The 22,358-nt window shown below is 40.6% G+C and overlaps 2 protein-coding genes across 3 annotated transcripts; one reads left to right on the top strand and one right to left on the bottom strand.

Moving 5' to 3' along the window:
* The first annotated feature begins 1,432 nt into the window (after positions 1-1,432).
* On the top strand, positions 1,433-2,230 carry LOC111643303 (uncharacterized). Its single transcript, XM_023390878.2, has 4 exons — positions 1,433-1,574; positions 1,670-1,754; positions 1,853-2,042; positions 2,186-2,230. The coding sequence occupies exons 1-4, from the start codon at positions 1,433-1,435 to the stop codon at positions 2,228-2,230; spliced, it is 462 nt and encodes a 153-aa protein (XP_023246646.2).
* Positions 2,231-2,335: 105 nt separating this feature from the next.
* On the bottom strand, positions 2,336-22,358 carry LOC106643551 (estradiol 17-beta-dehydrogenase 11). Of its 2 annotated transcripts, XM_089589694.1 has the most exons (9): positions 21,950-22,358; positions 14,909-15,566; positions 9,493-9,617; positions 8,022-8,132; positions 4,968-5,129; positions 4,537-4,622; positions 4,348-4,371; positions 3,610-3,726; positions 2,336-3,517 (listed from the first exon to the last, which is right to left on the bottom strand). In XM_089589694.1, the coding sequence occupies exons 2-9, from the start codon at positions 15,138-15,140 to the stop codon at positions 3,331-3,333; spliced, it is 1,044 nt and encodes a 347-aa protein (XP_089445820.1). In that variant the 5' UTR covers positions 15,141-15,566; positions 21,950-22,358; the 3' UTR covers positions 2,336-3,330. The 2 variants fall into 2 exon arrangements, with proteins under 2 accessions (XP_089445820.1, XP_089445821.1); XM_089589695.1 differs by lacking the exon at positions 4,348-4,371.

Below are 22,358 nucleotides of genomic sequence, written 5' to 3'. Positions count from 1 at the left end.
TATCGCCACATTTAGTGCTCACAATGACTGCAGCTTCTGCTAAGAAGTCTCCTCATCCGGCAACCAGTGAAATGGTAATCGCTGCCATCAAAACCCTGAACGAGAAGAAAGGCTCGTCGCTCCACGCCATCAAGAAGTACATCGCCGCGACCTACGTAGTAGATGCCAAAAAGTTGGCGCCCTTCATCAAGAAATACTTGAAAAACTCCGTCGAGAAGGAGACCATCGTTCAAACCAGTGGTGTTGGCGCGTCCGGTCGCTTCAAGGTAGGAGGAAAACCTAGTGTAGATCAGAAACCAAAGAAGCCTGTGGCGATCAAACCAGATGGCAAAAAGGTCAAGAAAAATGCCGCGAAGTCAGTAGCGACCAAACCAGATAGTAAAAAGGTCAAGAAAAGTGCCGCGAAGTCAATAACGACAAAATCTGGTGGTAAAAAGGTCAAAAGAAGTGACGCAAAGTCAATTGCGACCAAATCTGGTGGGAAAAAGGTCACCAAGAAAAGAACTGGAAAGTCTATCAACATGTCGCTTGCAAAACCAAAAGCTAATAAACTAGTAAAATCTGCGAAAACGAAGATGTTGCCGGCAACTGCCAAAGTAGCAAAGCCGAAATTAGCCAAGAAGTGAAGTACCTGGGAAAATTTGACACATCAAAACAACCGGCCCTTTTCAGGGCCAAAAATTACTTTTCAACGTACCGCACTATCTGTAAGAAATTCTCATTGCTGTTGAAGTAAATTTATTTCTCTGAATTCATTAAGTCCTAGATCATATACAATTAACTCGCAGTTCGTTACCATTTCATGTCGCTCGGTTTCATTCGAGACCGAAGCTTACCAAAATTTCTGATCGTACGAGCGTGAATTTGTCGGTGTAATACATTTAAAATTGCATACATTCATTAACCATAACCTGTTATATTCACAGATACAACTGTCAATAGTTTTACTTGACTTGAATTATGAAAATTAATCGTACAAACATAAATCTAACAACCAGATGGACCAGAATGTCTGAAACGTTGAACGAATAGTATCATCTACTACTAGCGCTGTCTGGCGGGGAATTAGGGGTACTTTTTAGTTCGGAATTAGCCGCGTAAGATGGCGCTGACTTTAAATTGAATGTTCAGAGCAGACGATGAGACGAACGACGACGAGATAAAGTTGTCATTTTATCAGTAACATGTCTTGTTTATTAAACAAAGACATACAGTTTTTTTAAACACATGGCATATAATGGCCTCAAAGAAATATGTATGTAATGTACCCTGATACACAGTTAAATGAAAAGTAATTACATACAACTTAACATAAAAATTGGAGTACACAAATCTTTTTTTTCATCACAAGAAAAAAATTTTTAACTTTACGGCATCCAAGATTTTGCAATAGTTTGGCCAATACATTTTTTTTAAGTTAAACAATAATAGCATGAACAAAGCTAAGGTCAAAAAATCTAAACCATTAGTAAAAACAACAAGCATTAAAAATGGAAAAGGAGTATTCCACTTTACAAATGGAGATATTTACGAAGGAAATTACGTTGTTGTTAACAAGGATATCTATAGGCAAGGTTAGGTAACACCTGGTATAAAATAAAAGTTGTTTTTTTTTCTTTTTTTAATAATAACAATCATGTATTACCAAGTACCTATTTGACGAGGATAGAATATGGAATTTATCAAACTAGCGATGGGGACAAGTATCAAACTGTGTGGGACAGAGACCGCGTTGGTTCAAAAGTTTTGATATCGTGAGTTGGACCAATTAATTTATGATATTTCTCTTTCATGTTCAATAACAAAGATTTTCTTTACATATGTCTCCTATATGTTGGTGTTGATTTCCAAGGTATGACAATGAGGCCGAATACAGAGGGGAAGTTAATAACGAGGGTAAAATGAGCGGCCGAGGTACTTACAAATTTCCGGACGGCAGTTCCTTGAGCGCCGTTTGGCAGAACAACGAGCCCGTGGCTGAACAAATTTTTACCGACACCCTGGGGCATTCCTGGCTGGGAAAATTATCGGCAAACAAACAGGTACTTGGCAATTTCTTATGACATGTCGTATGATTATTTATTCACATTTTGTACACAGTTATAACATCTCTACACAAAAATACATTATATTATGTGATTCTTGGCAATGTTGAACTAATTATTTATCAATTGTTTCTTCATAGGAGATCGTTTTCTCACCTGAGAACAACATCTGGGATTCCAGTTAAATTTACTTGAAAGTTATTTCGATCGTTTACGTAAGTACACTCACATAAAGTAAAAAAAAAAAAGTAACAATTATTGTGCATAAGTTTACAAGAAAGACAAGTAAGTATTGTATACGTAAAAGCTAGGATTTTAACTTAACAGAGTTTATCAATGGAATTCCATTAAAAATTAATAATAGTACGATTAATTCGCTCTTTCTGTGCCCTCGCGGACAATTGATTGTACTTCAAATTCTTACACAATAATAATATGTCTCCCGACTTAAATTCAGTTTGTAATTTACTACTACTGTTACTTAGGTCAATTTCGCAAATAATCGAATAGTTAGAAAATAAGTAAACCAAAACTTTCAAATGCATCAATCTTTTCAAGTTTTGGAAAATAAAAATTCACCCGCAAACAATTGGTAATTCAAACAGACGATAAATCCGTTGACAAATCTAGCTAGTTCGTCGTCCAGCGACTCAACTGCAGCAAACGCGTATGCATCATCATTCAAAGGCGAACAGAATGGCACTTTTGGACCCAAAAGTAAACTCGAAAAATTCTTGTTTTTTTTTTGTTTTCTTTCTTTTTTGAAACTCCGTATTTATTATCCTTAAAATAAACACAGCTTACTCGTGCTCATCGCAACTACCTGTATACTTACGCATTAAAAAAGTAGAGCCCGAAACTTAGTAATTTACAAATAATCGTAATAAATATACCTTATCAGGATACGGGGTCGAACATACCGAAGGACACGAATATAACATGTATAATCATGGATTCGATTAATTGCATATTTCCCAGCTGACGGTAAAATATCATTTTTCCCCGTATATCTTTTAAAAATTATGTATCGGTATCCCTCCAGTCGTATTCATACAAAAATATAAGTTTGTATACATCGCGTACACAAAAAACCCTGTTCACCCGATAATTGCTTTTTTATCCTCCTTTTTTTTTTTTTTTTTTTTTCTTCTTCTTCTTTAGAAAAATACATCATAAATGATCGCCAAGCGCGACAATGTACGGAGGTCGGGGCCAATAACCCATCATTGACAAAAAGACAAGTGCGCTTACGAGAAAAAGAAGAAATGGGGAAGCGCAGGTCGAGTTAGGGCTTTCTCTCGGAGTTGGAGACGCGCCGGGCAAGCTGCTGATGGACGGCAGTGCCGTTGGTCAGCTCTTTGCCGTTGAGGTTCTCGATCTTGGGGGTCATGGTGTTTGAGAGATCGAGCGGTGGCGACACGTCCGAGACGAGGCCGTTCATCAGCATAGTCGAGCACTTCCACGGGAATAGCCTGTGCGACGTGCAAGTATATTTTGTTACTTTACAGGAAAAACTCGAACAGGTAATGTAGGGTTTCGTTCAATCTATACATTGCCAACTTACATTCTTGCGATTATCAGTGCCTTGAAGTATCCTGGAATAAAGGCGATTCTCTCGTTGCACCGCATCGCTTCGATCACGCGATTCGCGACTTCTTCGGGAGTCAGAGTAGGAATGTATCTGAAATTATATTTATTTATTTATTTTTTTCTCTTTCATTAACAAAATTACAATTACGGTAGATATGTGTCCACATTAAATGACTTTTTTTTCCAACCTAATGTATACCATGATTCGAGTTAATGACAACCTTATGCGTGTTCCAAGTGTTGATTTGTTTAATATTTTTTTTTTTTGTTTTTTTTTTTTTTAATCAAAGAGCATGTGATTTTATGAAAAATAAAAAATTCTACTACATTTAAAATGACAATTATGATTCGACGTTAACTATAAATATTCTGATGTCCATGAGCGTGATACGTTCGTTGACGTTAGATTTGTATACGAGTTGAACACTGACAATGAAATTGTATGGACTGCGATTGAAAAAAAAAATTTTCGCACCTACACCTACCATACATATGTACACGTAATGAAATGCACCGATAAATGCTTGAAAGTCGTTTATCGTTTAACTTACAAAGTAGAGATAAAAAAGCCTTTGAATACCTGATTTGAATGTAAATGTGAGGTAAGTACATGCCGAGTATTGTTGGAAGAAAAAAAAAAAAAAAAAAAACTTGTGGTTCAAAATATGATACTTTACGATTCGCGACGTCTCTCTTTGCCAAACGGATTTACCTGAATTCTAATAGACCGGCCATTCTGAAAAAAAAAGAATGCATTTTACACTCGCAACAAACGTATAATTTACGTTTCAACGCTTTACCTTTAGCTTAACAATTTGCTTGACACTCGCGCTATACTAGCTTGGAAAAAAAATAAAATTCACACAAGAGCCATGCACCCGAGAAATAAAAAATCTCTTACCTGGCCATCACGCTGTCGAACATCCCTGTGCTGCGTATGAAGTACGGACAGATGGCAGTTGTTTTGATGTTGTTGTAGCCGTCGGTCTGAAACAAAAAACAAAAGCTTCTATCAATAACCAATCGCTTCAAAACCCGAAATACAATTCCCAAGCAACACACAGCCGTTGAAATTCACGCAGTTTTTGTAAAAAAAAAAAAAAAAAAAAAAAAAAAAAAAAAAAAAAAACAACAACAACAACCATTCACCATTCATATTTGGATATGGTATAATATGGTACAAGTGCATAGTGTAAACTGCCGCTCGTTAAATGCACAAAATGGCCCGACCAAAGATCTCAGGTACAAAGCAAACAACAGCTGTATGTTTGTATCCTCGGGTAACAACAGTGATCACAACGACGACAGTGACCCATGTATATGGTAGCTTACCTCGAGCTCGACGCGAAGGGCCTCGTCAAAGCCAACCGCAGCGAACTTGGAGGCCGTGTAGTCGACGAGCTTGGGACAGCCGACGTGGCCCGCTACGCTGGCTATGCTCACGATGTGGCCCTTGTTCGCCTTAAGCATAGCCGGCAGGAAGGCCTTCACCGTCTGCAACACGCGCGTTATTTTGTTATTACGAAGCCTTTCTACGGAACGAGAACTGATGGTATATATACCTTATACTTTGAGCCATAATAATAATGATGGGAAAAAAAAAAAAAAAAAGGAAAAAGGAATCTTCAATCAGCACCCGCGGGCCGAGGTTTAAAGAAGATTATTTATGCAAGTATAAATGTATGTCATCGTTTTTCATATGCTCCGTTTGCGAAATTTCATCGTTATTTTGAACCATTAATTGGATCTGTGTGACAAGCTTCGCTTTCTTGCGAAGGTGATGTCAAAAGGAGCGCTTGGATCCTGTAGACAAAATGTACCTACACTCACTGGGCTTGGAGTTGTCAAGGAGAGCCAGGAAAAATTGTTTTTTTTTTGTTTTTTTTCCTCGCAACTATAAACATTTCACGGCTCAACGATTTGCCTTACAAAGGAATCAACGGATTCACATGGGGTTTTAAAAATATCTTTAACCGCCGGAGTTTTTTGTTTCGTCAATTGTGTGCCTATGCAGTTTGGACGGTGTGATTTTTTATTTCTCTTTTTCTCTCTTTCCTCGGCCTGCACGCACATTAAACGGGTGATTAGTGGTAGGCGCATAACGCGAGCAGAGATGAATTACTGGTTGCAAAAACTCGACTGCAAGAGATCCGGGAGTTGTTTTCCGCTAAAACGTCCAAGCCCCTTTGGTGAAGCTATTCGTGTATGGGTGCTTGAACAGATACCGGAGCGGGAAAAAAAAACAAAAAAAAAAAACAAAGTTTGTAAAATCTCGTAGATGTGATTTCTAAAAACAACCCGAACTTCCAACTATGATAACCCTTTGCTTTCACGAGCCAACTACACCCGATTCCATCGACATGTACACACACACACGAGGCAACCTTAACGGTCGCCCTTAAATCGGTATTTCTCGAGGTGTACACAAGCATATCCGTGCCATCATGTACGAGCGCAGCTTCCGCGTACCTCGTACGAACTCCATCCCACGGAGCGACCGGTTGCCTCAGTATCTTTTCGCATCTCTAGAACAAGTTCCGCGTTTCTGCACCACGCGCGTATTATCTAATACCTATGTATATACGTACCCTGACTCACACACACACATGCACACGTTATATATTATATACGTATACACGATGGGCTCTCGAGACCGTGGCATTGAAAAATCTCTGCGGATGCAGGCTCGGGACGATCGTAATTTTCGCCGACGCATTGGAGCACGTGTGTGTATGTACGTTTATCCCTGCAGCCCAACCGGTTCGAGCAGACCTTCGCTCGTACCTTTACTTACAACGACACCTTTATTTATTCCTTGCGAGAGTACTGTCGCGCGTGCAATTGTCGTTGTCAAGGCTGGTGAAGGGCACGAAACGAGACTCTGCGGTTTATTTTTCAACAACCTGTGCATGGGGCACGATGAGCCAAGACCGCGCGGGTGCTTTCGTGTTTGTTTTCGTGGCATAATTTTCTACTCTACTTTATGTCAAAAACGTTATTAATTCAATTCATCGAATCAAGTACATAATAATATATACTTGAAGAAACGATTTATCCTCATTTCGGCTTAAAATGTAATTGTAAAATTGAAACATTTTGCACCGATTTCTTACCGATCAATGGGCTTTTATGCTCTTGCGAATCGTTTAAAAATAAATCACCTTTTTCTCGGGTCACGGGAACAGCGTTCAGAGAAAGCAACGGATCCTTAGCTCTTCTCTGTATCAATTAAAAAAAAAAAATCGGTCCCAAGTCCTCGAGTCCATTAAAATCAAGATTAACGCGATCGCGAATGTACGTGTACTCATTAGTGTCGTTTATTAAAAAACGTCTCAACGATAAACATATCGGATTCACGCGTCAATAGTTCTACATTTAATTGCACAATGACTCGCGTTAAAAAAAAAAAAGAAAAAAAGGAAAAAAAAAGGCCATAAAATACATAATCATCACCTCCAACGTATATGCACACGCGCTCGTCGGCAAGCATTACAATAATCCTCTTGTGGCGATCCTTTGCGAACACCGGGCTCCTTTGCCGCGTCATATATTGTATACTGTACACTCGAGCCCGGGGGTACAAGAAAATATACACCAAGCGAATAAAAAGACAAGATACGACAATCGACGCTGCCGGCGTAATATCGGCGAAGCGAGCGAACGACCGGTTGTAGCCGGCCCCGGTGCCGCTGAGCAGCTCCGGAATGCCGTTCACCCATATTACAGGTAGTTGTATATAGTCACGGGTGTAAGACTCGATCCGACGATTGCGATTCCGCCGTGCACCTATACGTGTATACAACACATGTGTGTACGTACCTATACTCGGTGCAGGTAGTTGGTAATATAAGTAGTGGGTATACAGCAGGTCCTTGAATCTGCTCTGGCGAAATCAATGACCACTTAAAGGGTCTTTTATTTCTTTTTTTTTTTTTTTTTTGTCGCTTTTATTTTTATCCACTCACGAGTTTTCCTTGGCTCACATGTGGTTGGTATCTTTCGTGGTTCTTCGCGAGTAGGTACACTTTTGTTGTTGAATTACAAAAGTATCCCTTTCACGAATGGTTTGCACTTTTTTTTATATTAATTTTTTTTTTTCCAGTGATTTGTTGCCTACACACGTATAGAGTAAGTAATTGGAAATTATCCTCTGTCTGCGAACTGAGGTCCAAGGTACTTTGATCTATACTGCAATACCTGATGTATCTGTATCAATTTTTACTGCCCATTAAATTGGAGCTTAGCTCGGATTTTTATAGTGTTTTTTGTTAATTATCTTTAGTTGGGTTTATTAGGAAAGGCAGTTGTTGCAAGCAGCGATAGCTTTTTTTGTACAAGCTATTTGGGTCGTTCACGCGTTGAATGCACAATTCTCGTTTAACGTACCCAAAAGTGACTGATGATGTTGACTTCCATAGTTTTGACGAGCATGTTGTCCGGCGTCTCAAGGAATCTCTTGGCCACCACGATACCCGCATTGTTCACGAGAATCGACACCTGCAAAAAAACATCCATTCTCCATCGTTTTCAGCTGCACTATAAAGAACAATTATAATATTGAGCATTTTTAATTCCCCCCTGTATCGCAGGCACCTTCAAATTGCCAATTTAAACACAGCACGGGCTCTTTCGAAAGGAATGGAAAAAAAAAAAAATAGAGTCCACAATACGGTCGACTGCTAATACGCCAACAGTCCGGAGTGGCAATTTTCGCGGACCAAACCCGTTTCTCTTAAACACTTAAATTCAAATGCTTATCTGGTCCGACGCAACAATATTCGTCAACCTTCGATAAACGAAACAAAATACAGAAGCGCTTAGATACGCTCGAAACAAAAAAAAAAAAAAAAAAAAAAAAACAACCCATTTGTAACAATTCATACATGCGCCCGAAACACCGATCGGCCTCATGAGTCAGAAAAAGCCGACCATAATGGGCTTTAAATTATTTATCTCCCCGACGATACCGAAGGGAAAGAAAAAAAAAAAAAATAGTGGTCCTCGACGTGTGGCCATACGAGACTCAGCGAGAGATGAAGCCTTCTCTCGAGCATTGCGAGAAAAGGTACCTATGGAGAAGCGGGTCAACTGCACCTATCGCGCAAGAGCCGCAAGGCTGGCGTAATAATATAGGCAATCGCCGACTCGGGACTTTCGCAACGCCACACGTGCGCCGCGCGCCTCAACATCAGCTACAGTTGCACTTGTACTTTGAGCCTCTCTCTCTCTCTCTGTTTTGCATCGTTTGGAAAAAACTTTTAAAAAAATCTTATTTATCGCTCAAAAAGACCGGAATGCGTTGGCGACTCGACACATAGAGTGCAATTTTGTCGAATGTCCGCTACGGGGGAGCAGTTTTTGACCGCGTTGTGAAATCGGTAGGCACGATAATTACGCGCGCGATCATACTATACGGTGTATCACGTATAACAGGAGATATCGCGCGTTGTATACCAAAGCGCAGTGCCATTCCGAAGGATCGCCTTTCCACAACGATCCGATGAGTTTTGGGCATCAGCACGTCTGGGGACCTCCATCGCGATCAATGGACCTCATCCCAGCCACACGTAGAAAACCATCAAGAGGATCGAGCTAATCACGTCGCCATTGGCCTTGTCCATAAACGTGCTCGCGCTATCGATCATCAACGTGAAAACTCGATGGTCATCATATGTATACATACACGCGGGAAGAGAAAAATTATGACTCTGTCGCTTCATGAATCATCAGATACGGAGTCCCAAACGCATCTCGAGTGTGCTCGCACTAAACGGGTGCAAAGTAAAACCATCGAAGGACGAAACGCGTGGTTCTTGAAACAAAAAAACGTTGTAATTGATGAAAAATAAAAACTCACTCGTCCGACTTCCTTGTTCAGCACAGCGGCTTTCCTGTAGACGTCCTCTCTGTCGCAGAGATCGCAGACGTAGCCGTGACACGTGCCCCCCGCTTGCTTGATCATCTCCAGGGTCTCGTTCAGGCCTGCAAGTACGCGCAACGTGTAATGATCAATTGGAACAAATTATTGTAAGCGCGTAGAACAATTGTTTCTTTTCTTCGGCGGTTACAGTCGTTGACCCGTGCGAAAGGAAAGAAAAATGTCCCAATCAACGCAACGATACTTAATCTAATCAACACCGACCTTACAAAAGGGACGTTTAGCTTCAATGCCTGTAAAAACTCGAGCAAGTGCCCGCTTGTTACGTATTTCTATACGTAAATATTGTATACACGTGTGTGTATCCGGCTCGTATAGCTCATCGCGCAACCAAGTACTTGGACTGGTCGTGCCATTACGTCGTAAATACGTATATTGATGGTGATTTACGACTCTTCATTTTTCATCGGCCGATGGGAAATTCTTCTCTCTTTCCCTTTTTTTTCTCGTCTTTTCTTTCGTCCGCGCGTACACCTCGCGAGAGATCGCACAACCAACTGCGACGAGGACGCGTTAGGGAAAAAAAAAAAAAAAAAAAAAACAATCACGGGCCTGTGTGCAGCTGATGACGGGCTCTTCCAAGCCGCGCGCAATCGAGTCCTGCGGTCTAGACGTCGCCGCATGGCGTACATACGCCGTTTGATCGAAAAATGATCGTCCTGTCGCACCGCGGAGACACTCGGCAGGGGTATAGCTAAAATCCTTGATGAAATTTGGCGGTTGCTACCATTGTAGTCTGCAAACTCGCGCGATCGTTGCAATCTCGGCATCGTACCACAGTGAGTGCGAGATATATATTTATGGTTTTAATTTAAATCGGCTATCGGTCCTTGCCTCGACAACTAAAAATTTCTCGATTGGCCCAACTTACATTTTTTGAGCCGCCAGACAACGATTGTATTATACAAGGTTCCAATTGTAGACGTATCGTTTGAAAATTTATAGGGAAAAATCGGTTAGTTATCCGATTCACCATGAATCGGCATCAACGATGCCGATCGGTAAATTTTCGTCATCCAAAAACACGTTAATCAAGAATAACAACAGTTACGGATGACATAATATTAAGTGTTCGCAGTACATCAATGCACTTTTGTTACGTGTGTTACGAGTATTCTCGATCTATGTGGGGTTACTCGATTACAGACGTGTGAGTTTCCGACTGCTACTTGCGACGGCAATCCATACGTGCAAGTGCCACTTGGCAGCTGCAGCGTGACGAGGAAGAAATCCCCGGGACTTTCTACATCATACTCTTGTACAAGGAACATCCCGATGTTCACGCGCGGACGTGGAGAGAAAATGCGATTCATTCGCTCTTCTGCAGGATCGGCCTAACATTTCTTTGGTACACGGCAAACACGAATAATTTAAATTAAAATGAGCTTTTAGTGTCTTATAACAATTTCGACACGTTCATACAGCACTCAAAGAGGTTCTCGATATTTATACAAATTTTTTTTTCCTTCGGTGACGTGTAGAGTTTTTGTGGTCAGAACCTAAATTTATATCAATTTAACGATTCTTTTTTGTCGCGACCTGTCATTGGTTTGGAAAAAAAAGTCCTTAGGTGATTTTCAGTGAATAATTAGGCAAGCAAAAAAAATGGCACTTTCAATAATTTTGCATACATCAGAGCGAGGCTGCTTTTTTCCCCACTAGTTACGTAAAATTCAGAGATATTAGAGTCTCACTCGTAAAGGTAATGACACCTAGTTTTTTTTAAATTCATAATAAAAAGTCGAGTGCAGAGTGCATTATCGTTTCAAAACGATATTGTGTTTTTTTCATTTCCATTGTCTCGAGCTGAGCCATTAGTTTATCGGACGATTCGTGTGCGACGCGTCATCAAACTTTGTTATTCAGACAAATAAGAAATTAATTGAAAAATGTCGATTAAAAAAAAAAAAAAAAAAAAAAAAAAAGTAATACGGCACTGAGATTTAGAAGTAAAGGCACCATATTGGCCGATGTATCGTAATATCCAAAGAATGGCATTCAACGGAACGAATCAAGCCGCGTTTCACTTAGTTTCCACTCGAGATAATGAAATTGGACTTTGGAGGAAGGGGCAAAAGAATCACGATCAACCTCAAAGCAAAGCACCTGCGCTGTATGGTCGGACGCGCGCGTAGCCATTATTTTCGCAACGAAAGCAACGAGCGGAAACGGCCTTGAAGTGTATTACGGTGGAGAGAATAGAAAAAAAAAAAAAAAAGCTGCTTCTTCGTAGCACGAGGAGGATATTACCGAGTGCTTTGCTATAATGGCACCAAATTGTTTTCTAGAACTTGATACGCATATATTTATACGTTCAAACAATTTCCCCTTGATTCAAAGAACGTACGATTCGACGTTTTCATCCATGTATTCTCGATACGAACTACGAACGCGGTGATTTTTTACGGCCAGCCGGCGTAACGGGATATTTATATTATACGTGTATCCCAGCTGGAGTCTGCGGCTTACGGTATTTCTGCTCGCCAAAAAAAAAAAAAAATCCTCGCTAATGTGATGTCGATGAGTCTGTCCTGATCTGGTGTATAGTTTATCACGTCCTTTCTTCGGATTTGATCGATTGTCTTGGATTCACCACGATTTTCTTGACGATTTCAAACGCAACGTCCTGAATAAGACATCATTACCGATTATCTGTACGGTTGATTGGACACCTGTTTTACTATTATGTACAGGCTGACAGTAGACATATTTTTTCATCGCAACATTACAATATGCACGACGTGATGTAAGCCAATACTTACATGTATTATACTCTCCCAGATGTACTTGCAATAATTATTATTATCATCGTGCTCTCGTTTACCCGATAATTTTTCAACTAATGATACATGCACAATTTCGTCGTATGGTATCCCAAAGAATAAGTAGAACTCGATGTGTTATTGACGTCACTCAAATGACTGTTCTTCGTTTCCTCGTGAAATTTAATTGTTAATTTGGAACAAAACTTTCTCGGGCGTTTTCTAGAAAATTTTTTACGATTAGAGCCTCATCCGTAGCAAATTATAAAAATGCCCTCACGTTGACGAACGCTTGAATTAATTTTTAGTATACATGGATGTAATTTTGCTTATCTGCTCGCATTGTCATCACCTTGCGCTCAAAAGTTAAAAATTATAAACGGTGCTGACTTTGAAAACCGATTTCCAATTACGGTAGTCCGATCAACGTGTTTTTATGACGACCGATTTACGAACGACCGATCTCTGACTTTGTTTTTTTTCTTTTTTCTGCCAAAAACGTACAAAGTCAAGATAATTTTGATGATTTAGGTAACAGATGTAGTATGTTATACATATGAGAGGCAATGCTCAGCCAACAACGTTTTGTAAAATTAACCGAGAGCAACATAAGCTCGGCAAACAGGTGGTCAGACAAATGTGTATTCTCGCAAAATAAACCGTTACGAAATCCATTAAAACGTGCCACACGTGTATGATAATGAAGATAATGATGACGAGCGAGAGAAAGGGATGAGCCGGGTCACATGTAGTTATAGGTGGGCATATATAGGTACACGTGCACAGTGCAGCCGCATCATCGTGCTACATCATCTATAAAAATGTGATCTACTGAGGTATACATGTATGGGTATATTGTGTGCGCCAGCGAAAGTACAAGTAAAGCATATACATACTTAATACATGGGTAGAGGTTTCTCTCTTCCATCGATACAATATATATATACACGATTGGAGTTTGCAATCCTCGTTGAATGGGACGTGCTTTTACGAGCTGCTGGTGTGTTATAGGTTTGTACCTGTACACGAAGTCACGGTCAATCGAGCGCCGTTCGAGAGTATATTATGTCAAATCTTATGCGAAAGTGGAGGTATAGGTATATATACCGACCTATACCTACTTATGCTGGAAAAAAAAAGGTTTGGTCGTTGATCCTTTTTTCTTTCTTTTTTTCTGCGAGTTGCAACTTATACCTATATTCACTCACTGTTATTAAGTACGGCCGGTTCGTGGGTACATAAAATCAATGGCCAATAAACTGCCTGCACTTGGTCGTTTCTGCTATTGTTTAGCGATTTTTTTTTCTTTTTTTTTTTCATTTAGTTTGTTGTTACTGGTGGTCAGGGAATCGAGATTCGAAAGTCGTGGCCTTAGAAGTTCAGTTTCCATTTAGCTCGAAAATACCGACTTTCTGTTGGCATAGGTATACTTTACGGTCAATACATTATATGGAACGTTTTTTGTTGAGCCTTACGAAACAAATCGTAATTTTGTAAGAAAAAAACAAAAACAAAAAACAAATTAAATAAATAAATTTCACTTTGAATAAACGACGAGAAAGTGTCAAACGATCCATAGAAGCATCATTGCACATTATCCGTACGGAGGCAGGGCTTACGTAACAAAAGGCTGGTTGTATAAACGTGTAATATATTATATGGGCAGGGACCCTTTGAAAGCGTGCATGTATATTCATACCGATCGATCGTTACCTCGACTCACCGTTGCTTTGATAAATCACGTTTCACTTTGGTAAAAAAAAAAAAAAAAAAAAAAAACCTTTAGCGAATACATTGAACGTGGAAAATTTTCAAGCGACAGATTCGCATGGAGATGTAAATTTTCGCAAAGAGCAATCGGACCGCGGACGCAAAACCAACAACCGTTCGGGAGTCAAATGTCTTTTTCAAAATCACGCGGTACGGGTACTTCAAATCTATGTCAATATATACGCACACGTCACGTTACAGTAGAAAAAAAGAATGATACATGCAGTGTTACGACAGGCTCTTTTTTAATTTTAAATTTTTATTCCATTATCATGAAAATATTACCGATTTTTAGTTTCCTTCGATGTTTCATTGTTATTATACACTACGTGGTACGTGCATAGAAAGCGACGATGATAATAATATTGTATCTGGATTGTTTCCCGTACACCTCGGTATGTGTACAGATACTTCCTCAACTTTGTCCAATTAACGTGCAACCTACAATTGCACATCGGTAATTTTTCATCTTTAAATTAGCTACTCCCAGTTTCGATGACCTGCACTCGGATCCTCGCGCATGTACACCTCATACATTTGGTTATCCTCGTGACAGTGTATCCTAATTGGGCTCTGTATATGTAATTTCAACCGATTTCCCGCGATACATTTCCCAGAAAGAAATCGTTAACGATTTCTGTACACCCAACACCTCGGTTCTACAGGGCGACGGAGAAAAGCCCCGATGGAGTTTTTAACGTATCCCATCAAACGATCGAGTCCAGTTTTCGCGAGTGTCGAAGGGTCCGTTGAAAATAACGTAAAATGAAAGAAAAAAGAAAAAAGAAAAAAAACAGACTGACCTTTGGCATTGATGTCCCAGACGACGACTATCGCACCGAGCTCGGCAAGTTTGAGCGACACGAGTCTGCCGAGGCCGCTCCCACCCCCGGTGACGAGGGCGATTTCACCGGCCACGCTCTTCATCTTGTACTTGCTCGGCGTGAGCCACCTGACGATCGACTCGACGATGGCCATGGCCGACAGCAGCAGAAAAACGACGACCTCGCCGAGGGCTTGCATCGGGGACGGCATATTATTTTATTTTTCCTTCCACGTGGCAAACAAAAAGGTAGTAGGTACGGAACGGTCGAGGTAACGACTGCTGCTGAGGCAAGCAGTGGCTCACGACTGCGACGCGATGGCAGTTGGCTTTTTCGCGGTGCACCGCCACCACACGGCGGGGGATGTGCTGGACGACGAGGCGCGGGTGCCGGTCGTTGTGTATACCCCTGCGGGTTGGCCACGGCGATGGAACGCCACTGTGGGTGCAAAAACACCGAGATGAGGCGCGAGGTGGAAGGGAAGACGGAAAAGGAAAAAAAAAAAAAAAAGAAGCTAGACAGCCGAGAGGGGAGCTCGAAACGCGCGTGTCGCGTCGATGATGATGATGCTCATGCGTTGCTCCTCCGATGTTGCGCCGATCGATAGTCCATACGGGCCTCGGGCTGCGGGGGGGACCTGAAATTGGAAATATAACATAAGGTTTTTGTGACTTTTTTTTTTTCTCCTATATATATTTTATTCGAGATGTTTGTTTCACTACAAAAAGTGCGTACGATCTGAAAATCGGTTGTACAATCGGTGAAAATAATGTGAGGAGATGTAACGACAGTAGGAGAAAAGAAAAGAAAAGGAAAAATTAGCTTTTTTCCCCTCCCTAATGAATTCTTGGTCAAAATTATCGCCAGTTTTATTAATTTCACCACAATGGGCGAGTAGAAAGTTTTATTTAAATTGTTTTCATAAACAACGGGCAAACAATTGCTTTGTGAAAAAAAAAAAAAAAAAAAATACTTTGCATTGCAATCAGTGCCCATAGAGACTTTCACTATCAGCCAAAATGATCTCTCTCTCGAGCAGGTATATAATTATACGCTCGCATACGGGTTAGTACCTACATACGTCTGCAAAAAAAAAAAAAAAAAAAAAAAAAGGTGTCGTTTCAAATATTCAAGTGCAACTCCAGATTCCCGTCGCGCGTTATGATGGTTGTTTGTTCGGCGAGACACACACGAACGATGAAACAAAAAAAAAAACCCGAGTCAAGCCCTAGTCGAGCAGGACGGCTTTATTATAACACAAGTCGCTCGCTTTCTAAATAACGCGGGCTGACTTTCGTTTTTTGCTTCAAGTACATTTCCATTTTTTTTTTTTTTTTTTATCTTTTCCACTGCTCGTTTTAAAGTCGTTCCATCTGATTTCATATCTAAGACGCGCGTGCGCCACGTGCGTGCACATCACGACAAACCATCACGCTGTGCTGAGGAAATCCAGCCTTCAGAAAGTTACCCCAGTGAGTATGTATACTTTTTGCACAAGTGAAAAAGGAGAGAGTTCGTGATGCTTACATATTGTTATGCGGTGCACGGTTCACCGGAAACTTTTATGACTGGTCACGGCGACGACGGCAAAGTCGGATCATCCGGTTTGTATCGTGTCCTATACGTGGTGAGCAAATTTTATTCTTACCGTCGCGGAAAACGCCAATCCAGGGGTGCTTCTTTGCAAAGTTTGTCAAATGCTTGGGACATAAATTTTCAAAACAAACGAATTTATTGTATCTTTTTTTTCCACGAACAAATCGTAAATAAGCAAGCACGCGAGCGTAAAAAATCAACGTAAATTTGTGGTCTGTCGGGCTGAAAGAAAAGAAAATTTATCGACTCCCATTTATCTCTTGTACTATACTCTTGTTCGATTGCGTAACGAGCCAGCCGTGGGTTTTATTATTTTATACACCCGGTGACTGATGAACTTGGCTGCAATGCACGTGCGACGTAAATAATTGCATAATGCGGCGATGCTATGGATATACGATGATACACCCGCGTTGGTATTGTGAGCCGAAAATTCAATTTTTCGCCCGCGGCTACGCGTACAGGTATACACCTAATGTATTTACAGCAAACGCGTTGTTATATTGCCTCTTAAATGTTACGTACGTATACGACTCTTGCTTCTTTTTTTTTCTCTCTCCTACGAATTTTTATAATAATTATTATGTACAATTAAAATGATCTTTTCATTCGCGTATCGCGTGCACGCAAAAACCATTGGCATTGCTTATGCTGTTTTTCTTTTCCGCCTGAAAAATCGCGAGTACGAAACTTTGCATCAAAAGGAGATTAAAAATTGTACTTATCGCCGAGTAAAGCGCGAAAGGAGCACCGAAGCCTTGAGATCGCGTGTATAATATTTGTCGCAAAGTTTTTCGGTCCTTGAACGATGGACGCGAAAAAACTCGTCGATGCATAAACTCTGGGGTGAGAAAAAAAAAAAAAAGTCCATTAAAACAAAATGTCGGGAATAACATTATCGCTCGCGCCATTATTGCAGACTGGTATTGTTGTGTACTTATATCGCTCTGGGGGGAGAGAAAAACTCGTCCAATTATCGTAATCTGCGCATATCAAGTTGAAGGAAAAAAAAAAAAAAAAAAAAAAAAATGTATTTTTTACACACGCAAATGAAGTACACGTGCAAGTAAGTGTTTCCCCCCATGTCTCTTGTTTTTCCTCCCCATGTCCAGAGCGAATCAATCGCGCGTCGCGCAATACTCGCGTACACGGTATTACAAGGACCTCGAGACTATTAGGCAACCACTAGACACGACAAACACTTGTCCTCTCTCTCTATCCACGAATTCATCGGAATCTTCAAAGTGAAAACCCTGGAGGCTCGTTGCGAGGCTCGTTGTTTGCTCGCGTGCGGTTGTATGTGCATTGTATAATATTATATACGCTGATAGGTAGGTAACCCGGACTTGACAATTTTATTGGATTATACTATTGCACGAGTCGGTGGTGCAGGCTGTCTGTACCATACTTGCGCGTGAGGATAGTACAGCCGTGTTTTTAACAAGCACCTCTCTCTCTCTTTCTGCATCAAAGTACAGAGGGTTGCTTTTTTTCACATCAGACACGCTTTTCCTGCACGTTTTTGTCCTTTCGATGCAACCCAGCTCGTTAACAAACAGGGCCCAAAAAACAGAGTTATTTCTCGATTTTCCGATCATTCAAATGTCAGCTCAATTTTTTTTGTTTTTTTTTTTTGTTTATCGAGTGAAACAAGAGATGCACCATTATAATATTATATCTGCGTTGCTACGAGCGCAAATAATAGCTCGTACGCATGACAAAATTTGCGCAGCGCGTCTCGAATAATTAGCAAACAACACGTAAGTAGGTATACATAATATATACCATTTACTGTTGTACGCAGGGCATTTAGTATCCATATGCATGTACAGGTATACATTGCATCGTAGGTAGTTTGTTACTTTTTTTTTTTTTCCTCTTCTCTTTCGCAGACAATTTCTCAGATTTCGTATACACATACGCATACGCAGGCACAATTTTGTTGGTAAATTGTCATGGTGATGATACCCACCATGAGGGGGGTGTGGTTTCGGGCCGAGATATCAGTACCCTCGGGCACCGTCGTCCGAGGATTCTTTTTGAGACATTATACCTGGTATAAGCAAGGACTCGATGGACTTTACCGCAGTAATGGCATATTATACTTGAAAATGCATCGACCATCGTGCAAATGGACGCACCGACTATCCGCTTGAAGAAAAAAAAAAAAAAAAAAAAAAAACCTACCGTATCAAAAATGACTTTCCGAGCGCCTCATCATAAAAACACTGTTTTTGCAATTAGCGGATAAAATGTAATATACATATAAATGTGCACTTCAACCTGTCTCTGTAATTATAGCGAACGAGGAAAATGTACGAAGAGCCGATAAAAACTAAGCTGCGCAATTTGTCTTCGATCGCGAAAATCTGTTTCATTGGCGCTGGCCCGCGTCACGCGCTACTTGCACACGATTTTCCTCAACACCTCCAAGTATCATTAGGTATACAGGTGAAAACACTCATCAATGGAGTCCAATGAAAAAAAAAAAAATATATATATGTACAAATAAGTATCCACAAGAGCACAAAGAGGGTGCAAAATAAGCGAGAAAACATGCACGCGCGCGCGAAAGACGAGGTGAGAGTCGACCGACAAAAGGCCGTTAAACGTCATGAGCTCCAAACAAATGTGTTTGCAAAACCGAGGATCTCGCACATCTCTTTTGCTCGGGGGCATATATACTTAAGGTATTGTATGAACATCTTTGTAAACGCATTTTACGGACATATATTTCTGTAAGGACCACGCGTGCCCCATACAGATCCACGCCACGCGGTACGTACACACATCATCTCGAGCATCACTTACAGCGGTGGCGAGGCGTTACGAAAATCTATCTTAAATTGCATTATCGCGATGCGCGTGTACCGTTGTAACTTGGCTCTAGATGAAAAAAGGGGAGAAGCACAAAACTTCACAGCGATCCGAGTAGCAATTATCAACCGAATGAAATATACATTCGCCGCCCGTTTAATTCGAACGCGCGACTATACGTGCATTTTAGCGCGCAATTCCCGAAAATTGCACGAATCTGATGGAAGTAGTTTTCCCTGCACCGGTAATCAAGAGCCAATTTGACGCTACACCTGCAAACGCGTACTCGTCGATTGCGGTTCTCGGAAAATTTCACTGTCGCAACCCCGCGCTCTATGTATATACTTACTGGTATTTTTTTTTCTTCGATTGCCCGACAAAATCCGGCATTTGCGATGCTTATTAGCGATTGATCAAGAGCTGGGTGTTTTGCAATTGACTATGGACGAAGAAAAAGAAAGAAATAACGGACCCTTGCGAAACACCCTCTTTCCCCTCGTTTTTCTTTTTTTTCGGTCTATTGTATATACACACGCTGTGTTTCGGGGTTTGTCGCACGAGCCAAGCGTTACAGAACATCCAGGTTGACATTGCAGCTTGACTTTTACTTGAATGTATTTTTTTTTTTTTACCCGTTTCATTACTCGATAAAAAACACGTCACCTAGATACCTACTGCGACCACGTGGTCGTCGTGATAAAAAAAAAAAAAAACTTGTTTAAAACACGCGGATGAATAATATTCAAAAAAATAAACACGCCACATGAATTAAAATGAACCTTTCAAGATCACTTCATTCGAGTTGTTTTAATATGTTGTGGCTCTCGATTGCGCTTAGCAAAGCTCGAAAGCCAATTCAACGAGACACAACCTGTGCAGGAAAAAAAAAAGAAAAATTACTATTCCACCCGAGTAATTTTCGAGAAATAATTTTCTTGGGCCTTTGCGTGCACTTTTTTTACTCAACGTACAGGTACTGCGCGTAATGTATATGATAATATATTGTGTACCTCTGCGCAAAGAACGGAACAGAATTATACGTACGTGCGGATCAGCAGTATAGCCCATTACAACATTATTCGTAAACGCAAGCGAGAAGTTTTGCTGTACATATAAAACTTTACTTTATCTGAGAAAAAAAAAAACCTGTTGCTCCGGCTGTACACGTGTATGTTATGTGTTTGCACAATCGTGCTAACTCGCGACAGGACCCTGATCTTTAAGATATTTTGCAGGTTTTTTTTTTTTTTAATGCAAATGAAAATTCTTACTGTTGAAAGTCCACAAGGGTAAATGCTAGATAGCTACAACAACTGAATTACTTCACAACGACTTTTGTACTCTCTATCCAAGTATACGTGTAATGTACACCAACATTTTGCAAAAAAGTTACCTCAAGGATTGGCGATACGTAGCGGAGTCACGTGCCCACAAGATTTTTTACTCATCGATCGATTGCCGAGTGCCGATACGATAATGAATGAATGTTTTTTGTATGTCGTAGAAAAAAACGAATTTGCAACTTATTTGCGTGATTTACATGATTGTGATAAGGCGTGGAAAGAAGTGTCATTAAGGTAATTAGGTACGAGCGAAATATGCTATAATTATAATTTTTTTTTTTTTTTTTTTTTCACCATAAATGCATAGGGTAAAACTTTTCCTGCAACCGCGATACGAATTAGCCTCGTTGATGTACACGAAATTGCGAACGCGATTGCTTTTAATTACCATAAATCACAATAGCAAATTACAAAATGATACTATACTCCCCTTACCGATACTCGTGTCGAATAAAAAATAAAAAAAATGTACAATCGCATGGAATACGAAATTGTCAAAATTGAATCGACACCGTTAACGCTGTAATCTATGTGTCACGTATAGAAACCAAAGCCCGCAACGTTTTCCGTTTTAACGGAACCTAGTGATAGTTTTTTTTTTTCCCCTCGTCTGTCGGTCTGTCTTGCAAAATTCCACAAATTTACATATCCTGCTGCTCTTGTGCAAAGGCGCGCGCATGTGCGTATTGCGAGACAAGCGCGCGTATATACAAGTGTATTCTAAAATTGCGCCAATGCAAATTTATCGGCCCCACCGTGAACTCTATGTGCACAAATTGCCGTGTTGAAATATACACATTATGGCCAAGTGTATGCATAGGGACGCTGCGTTGTTATATCAAATTGTAGCTTTTGGGCCAGGGATTGTCGAATACGAATCGTGCAATTGGTTATATACACCTCAAGGGTCACGAGAGACGCGTCTTTGCGCTTTTGGTTCTAATGAGATGGATGTCAACGGATACTCGAGTAATTCCAAGTTTTTTTTTTTATTGCAATCGTGATTTGATGAAAAAATTGTTTTTTAAATTTTAGTTGATCAATGTCATTTAATATTAAAAAAGCCATGGCATCTCTACGACGATTGTTTTGTTTTCGTTCGAGTCTTTTAATATTTAATTGTTCTTTTCTCCTCAACTTTGTACTTGTCCCTAAGACCAAAGGAAAAAATTGACGAGCCCTCGCAGCCGTTAGTGAAACCGTGAAAAAAAAAAAAAAAAAAAAAAAAATTACACCATCGGCGACGGGAAAAAGCTCAGCTAACCTGTTTTATCCGTAAAATGAGGTCACACCCCGGAATCATCGGCTCCTCTCGGCCGCTGCACACTACATCCACAGGCCAGAGTAATCCTCCGCGGCGCGCAGCGGTACATCGGCCGCCAGTTTGCACCGAAAAATTCCCGGATGGCCGAAAGAAGACCGCAAAAACCTCACCGGTACACTTTGCGCGGAGAACCTAGACGCCGCGACTCGTTACAACGAAAGAAAGGGAAAAAAAAACACTCGTTCGCCAGTGCCCGTATTGTTGGGGCGAGAAAGAAGAAGGAAAAAAAAAAAAAAAAAAAAAAAAGGATTTTTTTACAATCGCAGGTAACCAAGATAAAGCAGGAGAACGGCGAGTGCGCGAGAAGGGGACGAGCCGGTCCTGCTGGCCTGTCCGGAGGCTTACGGTG

The sequence above is a fragment of the Copidosoma floridanum genome, unplaced genomic scaffold (genome assembly GCF_036245765.1).
Source record: "Copidosoma floridanum isolate Cflo_tuat_1 unplaced genomic scaffold, Cflo_Japanese_pri ptg000009l, whole genome shotgun sequence".
In the NCBI taxonomy this organism is placed as follows: Eukaryota; Metazoa; Arthropoda; class Insecta; order Hymenoptera; family Encyrtidae; genus Copidosoma; species Copidosoma floridanum.
This window is presented reverse-complemented; position numbering and strand designations above follow the sequence as displayed.

Coding starts and splice junctions, on each gene's coding strand:
- LOC111643303 (XM_023390878.2), top strand. CDS start 1,433: ATGAACAAAGCTAAGGTCAAAAAATCTAAACCATTAGTAAAAACAACA. Junction 1,575..1,669: donor CAAGGATATCTATAGGCAAG/GTTAGGTAACAC, acceptor TGACGAGGATAG/AATATGGAATTTATCAAACT. Junction 2,043..2,185: donor AATTATCGGCAAACAAACAG/GTACTTGGCAAT, acceptor GTTTCTTCATAG/GAGATCGTTTTCTCACCTGA.
- LOC106643551 (XM_089589694.1), bottom strand. CDS start 15,140: ATGCCGTCCCCGATGCAAGCCCTCGGCGAGGTCGTCGTTTTTCTGCTG. Junction 5,130..8,021: donor ACATCATCAGTCACTTTTGG/GTACGTTAAACG, acceptor CGCGTGTTGCAG/ACGGTGAAGGCCTTCCTGCC. Junction 4,372..4,536: donor TTCGACAGCGTGATGGCCAG/GTAAGAGATTTT, acceptor TTTTTTTTTCAG/AATGGCCGGTCTATTAGAAT.